Below are 8,452 nucleotides of genomic sequence, written 5' to 3' on the forward strand. Positions count from 1 at the left end.
CTACAGGAGAGAACATAAATGAACAAAAATCTGAGAATACATAAATAAAATAAGATTAAAAAAAGTGATGAATACAAAGTATAACTCAGTTTATCATTAATAAAAACTAGCAAATCAAATAAAAAAAAAACAAAATTCCAAAATAATATACAAAAATATAATATCTATAATCAATAAATAAATACACTTTTAAGTGATATGAAATTTATATCCAGCGTATTTAAGGATTGAAGCAAGTAATTTTTGAGATACCATATTTCAGTTTGTATGATAAAATATTTTTTCAGATGAGGTTTGACGCCCTATGCCTGAAAATAGATCACTCTCTCCATATGAATTTTATTATTTCTTTGACCAAGGACATACATTCCACACCTACTATACATAACTTTTAAACATATTATCCTTATGTACGTGGTTATTAGTAACATATAGGTTGTTAAATCTCCTTAAACTAAATCTTGGTTGTAATATCTACATAAAAGACTTCATCTACTTAACGTTGTCAAACACTAGTAATCAGCTGTTTGGCAACAAAAGGAGAATGAAGTAAGCTTTAAGCTAGATTAGGGACATGAGAGCAGCTTCTGTGTTGGTTTTAAGCTAACAAACTTCCTCTTTTTGGTTGAACAGTGATACGAGTAACATTTCAAAATAGCACATTTAACAATAAATTTCCAAAATACCTGAAAATAAATAAAGACACATAAAATACAGATAAAATATTTGAAGTTGTTTTTTTTATTTCAAATTTGATTATTGAGGCAAACTACGAGTTTAAGTGCTCGGCAGTTTTACAATTAATAAAATACAAAATATATCATCCAACGCGTGCATGTGCGTGTTGGAAGCTTGATATAACCACTTGGAATTTACTAAGAACAAACGCGTTCTTATCATAGGTATAATATCTCTATTATCTATATCGTCTATTAGAGCACACTACGTCCTCGACAAATTATGCAATATTTATTTATTCTCTCCACATATGCACAACATTTATTCTACTTTAATTATTTCTATTTGTTAATATTTTCAATTTATAGACTCGTTAATTTCTCTTTATACCTTGATATAATATAATATAATCTGGATATATATTTCAGATCAATACATTGTCTCTATCAATATCTCGTAGACATTCCGATATACAGTAAAAAATTAAAGTTTTTTATGTACTATCAATTTAGAATTATTGGAGCGAGGCACGTTTAAGGACTGAAACGTAATTTTCGACTATTTTTGTTTAGTAGTCAGAAAGACTTCTTTTAATGGCCAAGCAAAATAAGAAGCACATTTTTTAATGTAAATATGATTTGCTCATGAGTTCCTCAAGCAGAGCAAAATTAAGTATTTTGGAGACTGATTTATATGAAATGGATATGAAATATGTTATATCCGTTGAAGTGTACAGTTCTGTTATCAGCAAAACTATCAGCAAAATATCTACCCATATTAAGTTTCAAGTGATTTTTCAAGATAGATACCTGAAAAACGTAGATATGCTAAAAACACAAAAAAATTTTCAATTTTGTTGAGATCAGGTTGTGTTGAAAAACGTATACCATATAGGGTGGACATATCAAAAGGCAATGGAATATGAGGCATTAATGGAACGTTAAAACGAACGTCTACAAAATGGCCTACAAACAAAAACTATTGTGTATTTATTAATTGGTACCTAATAAATTTCAAAAAATATGAATAAAGGAAAGTTGGGTGTTATCTGGCTGTCTAGCAAAAAAAAATTTGAATGACTAATATTTATTTAAAGAGTAAACTACTATTCAAATAAAAAATATTTCAGTCTAGAGTAGTAAACGTATTGGGAAAAAATAATATGTTCTGCTTATTTTAGACAAATCGATTTTAATTGGAGATTCTCTGCAAAAATACTATGGCAAAAATCAAGGTGTTATATTCATTTTTAAAGCACATTATCTGCAAACAATCTTATGTATTCTTATACGATCAACGGATAATTAAATATGGCAAAAAGTGTCTAGAAGAAAACCTATAACATTAAAGATGACATAATAAAAATCAATTATTAATGCATCACCTCAATTATATGGTATGACCCTCAGCTACCTCAGCAGTTGTTGAAATGGCGACCAAAGTTAATTTCACTAGCTGTGCCATAGATGATGTCAATTAATTTTTAGCAAATGACAGAACACATGGCGACAGGAACTATTTCAATTATATGGTATGACCCTCAGCTACCTCAGCAGTTGTTGAAATGGCGACCAAAGTTAATTTCACTAGCTGTGCCATAGATGATGTCAATTAATTTTTAGCAAATGACAGAACACATGGCGACAGGAACTAGCTCACTAGCTGTGCCATAGATGGTGCCAATCAACTTTTAGCAAATGACAGAGAACATCTTTAGAAGGAAAACCTATCGCAGATAGATTAAATTGATGACTTCGCAGAAAAAGATCGAACCATATTAGGGGATGTAGTATTTAGGTAGCTCAGTCTCGCATAAAGTTACTAATAAAATTTTAAATAAGATATGTTGATTGGTTAATGTGGTTGATTTCAAGTTACATTTTATATATTATTTAAAATTTATATATTATAATGAAATAGAACTTGATGTTAAACAAAGGATTAAATTTGTAGTTATATATTGACAGTTATGATTAAAAATATATTTAATCTTTCATACTTATCCTTGAAAATCTTATAACAGGCCTAAGTAACATATTTTTTGACACTATTGATTTACACAATAGTTGCAGAATTTGTTCGAAATTTCGTATTTAGGACTGTGCCAACGAAGAAAATACTCAGTTAATCTTCAGTTCATTTTATCAAGGGTGGATATATCCCCTTATTCTCGTTGGCTATCAAACTGATAATTACTATATATTATATATAATAAGTTCTTACAACAAATCATAAGTAAAATTAATAATTAAATAAAATAATATGTTATTAATTCATTTCCTTGTAAATTATCAAGATTTCTTCTGTACACGATATATTTCGATAATATTAGACTTTTGATATAAATATAAAACAAAATTTCATGGATCCATAAACTACTATTTGTTTTTGGTTAGACGAGCAGTTATGTGCTCAAAAACAGGAGATAATAAATTATATATAACTACCTAATAATATTAATACTGCATAACTTCTTGACTACTCAGAAGCATAAAAGTCTACAGCGGCAAATGATATCAACTGATTTTGAAATCCCAGTCTCCATAGTATGGCAAAAGAATATCTTACTAAAAAGTAGGGTATTTCCTAACAAATTTTCCAAAACTCTTTTAATATGGAACTCCATTTATAAGGTATTATTTGTGGAAAATATATCGCGAAAAACCAAAAGCATTTAAACTTAGCGATATGCAATATCGATAAACTGATTATACAGTTAATATACAGTGAATATACACATGCAACCGACAATTGTTAAGTAATTTTTTTGTTTTCTGTTTTTGTAATACCCACAATTAATTTAGCAAAATGCTTGATTAAAAATTAGCACACGAACACTATAATTAAATATAAAAAGTTCACTTGGAGCAATTATTAATTAAAAGCACTGAGATGCCTATCTTTTAAAACACAATATATATAATATGTATATATATATGTACATATATATGGAAACTCATTTAAAAAAAAATAAATAGGAAAAAAATCACTTTGTTGGTAGCGCTGGAAACTTAGACGAAGATTACAGCGACTACTTCGAAGCGAGCCGATCTTCAGTTCATTGGCGGCCTTATTCGAGTTCTGTTGTTCAAATAATCTGAAATCGGTTTCAATAAAAAACTAATAGCAATATGGAAATATTAAATATATATAAAAATATATAATTAAAGTGAAAACATTGCGATGATTAGATTATATTATCAAAATAGAAAATAGAATAGAAATAAATTATTTGAAATGAGTGGTACGACTGAAAAAGGTCAGTTCGATGTCAATGTATCGGTCATTGAATCTGTTGGTGATGATTGCACAAGTTCCACCAACATAAGTAATAGCATTTCACATGATGGTCCTCAGGAGTTTGATTTCAGGTACAAACATTTAGTAGCGCCGTGTGAAAGCAGTGAAAGTGTGAACAGCATTTTGGACAAAGCCGATAAGGTGAAAGGTGATATTAATATAAATAATTAATACAATTAATAATAATGAAAATATTTTTTTTTAAATTAATCAAGACTTATAAAATTATATATAATTATATATTCGTGTTTTATATGAAAAGAGAGCAACCCTATTATAAATGCGAGTGATAGTATACATAAGAGTAGATAGAAAAATATTTTAGGGGTATTTCGACGTGAATAAAGTAAAAAAGTTGCATGTATGTATGTGGTTATAAATTTCCAATGTTATCGAGTTAACGAGATACTGGGACATCAAGTTTAATAATTTTTGGTATTTGGCAATACATCAAATTATTCTTCTTGTTGTAAAGTTACACAAAGTTAACAAAAACATAAAGATATGTTTGTAGAAAAAATAAATCAATAAAATAAGTTTTATTTATTTTTTAATTTACTTTTTTTTATTTTTTTTAAATTTATGTAAGACAAATCAATTAAAATTAAAATCAGCTGCTTTGACATTTGATTACTATAACGATTATCGAGTTACGTCTGAATATCTCTATCAATTTATATTTAATTTATGTGTATTTAATTTTATCCCTTCACCAATTTACCACTTAACCGGGGTCTAATAATTTTATTACTCGATATAATAACCGATAATGATAAAAATTAAAGAATAATAAATAAATAAATATAAAAAATAATACAAAAATAAATATAAATATAAATTAAATTTAAAATTAAATAAATAAAAATATCGGTCAATGCTTAATCTGGGTCTAATAAATTTATTACTCGTTATAATAACCGATAATGATAAAAATTAAAGAATAATAAATAAATAAATATAAAAAATAATACAAAAATAAATATAAATATAAATAAAATTTAAAATTAAATAAATAAAAATATCGGTCAATACTTTTCTTGTAATTGTCTTATTTATGTTCAACAAAAATCGAAAAGATATATATGCATTTAATATTATTGTTCAGTTTTACAAATTTATTGACAAAAAATTAAAAAAGTGCATCTAGAAGTTTAACATAACACTTATTTGTACACCGGATTGTACACTGGACTAAAAATATCTGAATAACCTTACTCGACATATATTTAGTATTTATTTTAGTATTTTATTTTTATTATTTATAATTATTTTGGTATATATATTTATATACTATAAGCTGTAAGTTAAAATTATTTGATCATTTTTACTGTATTTTAAAACTAATAAAAATTAATTACTTATATTGTAAAATTTCTAGCAATAAATTTTATTAGTTGTGTACGTCTCATTTCAATATTTTTTTATAACTTCATTATATCAAATATCAAATTATCTTATCACTGCACAATAACAGGGTGTTGAGAAGATAATATAGAAAGAATGTAATAGATTTATGCTTTAAAATTTCCTGCAAATTTCCATTTTTTCTTGATGTGGATTTATCACCAAGATCATATGATTTGTCCCCACTATACTTTTTTTAATTGCTTTTAAAAATGATCATATCAGATCAAAAACATCAGATCAAAACAATTTGAAAATGACTAACCGTCAAATTATGGGCGACATATTACCAGCTATAGGCTCAAAATAAATAGAAAATCACGTTCAAATGATTCAGTACTATGAGATGTCCCATGAAGAATATTATCTAATTTTTTTTTTTCATTCCTTTTAAGATCAATTTTTTTTTTTACATTTACATATATGGCGATTATCTGTTTTACTTATTTTATGTTTTTTTTCTAATTTCTCGATTGAATTAAACACAATTATTTATATTAATATTTAATCTTTTATTTTGACTTTAGTCGATGGTTAGCTTTGGAGAACTGGTTTTTTAAAGTTAAACTTAAACTCCGCCTTTTGCTTTAAAGCAAAACAATTACAACTCAACGTTTAATTTTATTGGTTAATTTTTAGCGTTAATTATTTATTAAGTGGAAAACCGCAAATTTATTTATTGTAATTTTTATAGTTATGAAGCTGAGATATTATATATATTGTTATTATATATATTGTTGTTATATATATTGTTTTATATTTTTATGTGTGATTTAATAACATTGTGCAACAAGCGAGTTTTTTTAAATTTCTCAATGAATTTACATTAATTTGGGTCTCTTCATTTAAATTTAGAACCTGATTTTCGCCTAGTCATCTGAGTATTTGACAATAAAGGGTTAAAGTTTTTTTATATTATGACTTACGAGATTTAAAAAAATTCATTAGATTATTCATAGGTTATTATCTTTGCCTTTATGAAGACACTATCCTTAAAATAAAAATTTTTATAAACTCTTTAAAACCTCATTTTTTTATTTTTACCCGTTATCGTTAGTAATCTAGATGTCTAAGAGAAAAATGAATTGGAAATTTGAGCTTAGCTGCCCTGAATTAACGTTAACTCATTGAAATATTAAAAAAAAATCCATTTTATAATAATAAATACATTGAACCATTAAACAAAATTCCCACCTTGAATAAACACACCCAACTTAATGGGAAAATAATGGAAAAACTGTTTTCAAATAAAATTTTAAATAAAAATTTAAATTGTTAAATATTTTGCATATTAATGTTATTTTTTATTAATTGATTTATTCACATTAATTCTTTAATGGAATTACATACATTTTGAAACCATTCCCACTGTTGCATAATATAGTTTTATATTTTTTATTATATTTTAAAATTAAATATAAATAGAAAATGAATTTTTAAATAGAAATTTATAAAACTCCTTTTTAATTTTTTAAATTAAATTTAATTAATTCTTAATTCTTAATTTTTAAAAAATATAATTTACTGGATACGAAACCAATGGGTATTCATCATAGTATCATAGAGTATTCAGCATTTTCAAAAACTCCCTTTTAATAAGTCTTTATAAAATATGTATATGTATAAATATACATAAAATAAAGTTAAATTTTTTTATGTAATAATTCAATTATCCATTTTGTATTATTATATATTTTTAGGCTCACGATGATGCCTCAGGATCAAACACACCGAGTATAGTCGAGAAAAAAGTTATCAAAATTCAGTGTGAAGATGATGATAGTGAAGATGAGTATGGAAATCCAAAAAAGCCAATATATAGGTAATTTGAAAACTGTTCTATTTTTAATTATTTATAATTCATATTAGATTTGAACCAATTTATTTATGTGTATCAATATATAACAAATATAAATCTGCATATACTTCACGAGTAAATATGTGATTAGAATGGGAATAATAGTTTATCATAAAATTATAAATATATACAATTAATTAATTAATTAATTATTAATTAAAAAAATTAAACTTATTAATTAATTATTAATTAATTATACAATATATACAATTATAATGTTTGAGCTCTTAGTATATTAAAAGGATAATGGGGTATATGGAGTGACTATTGTCACTCCTGTTGTCATACATTGTTGTATCTAACAGTTAAAAATCAGTTATGATTCAATTTTTAATTAGTTAATCAGTTTATTATTCAACTTTGGTTATATGATATAAGCATTGCATAAATTTAAAAAAATATGTTGTTTTGACGACAAAAAAACATACAATTGTGATTATTTATTCTTTTTTTTTTTTGGTTTACTAGATTATTTAAAAAGATTAGTCAGGCATACTAGTTAAACCATAAATTTAGAGTTCCTAAAAGAACTTATATATAAACAAAATGCTCAAAAATAGCGAAAGAATCACCTTCGATTAGCAGGGTTGCTACAGCAGGAACGAATTCACCTATGCACACACATAGGGTTGGCAAGCATTAGATTTTGTTTCGTATGATTATTATTCCTATTATTATTAGAGATTAGACCGCTTATTCGTAATCAAGTTTATAAATAAGTTACACAAATAATTCCTTATATTGATTTGGAATCAGCAGAAATAGATAGGATAAAAATATCACCCTTGGCAAGAATATAATCAGAATTTCATTTATTTATTGTTTTTATTCAACAATATACATTACATATTCATCATGTTGAGTCCGAGTTAGTGCATCTGGGCACTTTTACTCTTTAATAGTTTCGTGATTATTCCATGACTCATCTAAAATCTGCGTACCGTCCTGTCCGGCTAAAGATTATTCTGAGATTAGATAATGGTAAGTAGGGCAGCCTGGCGGTTTTCGCGAATATTTTCAGGGTTTTGTCCCTTATGTATTTGTTTACTGGGTCTATTCTAACGTCTCTTAGCATGTCATTTGTGCGGATGTACCAAGACACTTTGAGTCTAGAGTCTTCAGAGAGCCTAACTTTGAGCAACTTGCAGCTTCTGGATAGTAGAGTGGGCAGCTTCGCTATACACGACATAGAGTAGTAACCCATAGAGTAAT

At 26.0% G+C, this 8,452-nt stretch overlaps 1 protein-coding gene across 1 annotated transcript in view; it reads left to right on the forward strand.

Moving 5' to 3' along the window:
- LOC119666266 overlaps window positions 1-7,327 on the forward strand; it is an 8,829-nt gene extending 1,502 nt beyond the window's left edge. The window contains exons 2-3 of the mRNA XM_038075548.1: window positions 7,083-7,204; window positions 7,252-7,327. Of these exons, the coding sequence (XP_037931476.1) occupies window positions 7,083-7,204; window positions 7,252-7,327 (198 nt within the window). The remainder of the gene's footprint in view (window positions 1-7,082; window positions 7,205-7,251) is intronic.
- Window positions 7,328-8,452: the final 1,125 nt, after the last annotated feature.

Source organism: Teleopsis dalmanni, chromosome 1 (genome assembly GCF_002237135.1).
Source record: "Teleopsis dalmanni isolate 2A chromosome 1, ASM223713v2, whole genome shotgun sequence".
In the NCBI taxonomy this organism is placed as follows: domain Eukaryota; kingdom Metazoa; phylum Arthropoda; class Insecta; order Diptera; family Diopsidae; genus Teleopsis; species Teleopsis dalmanni.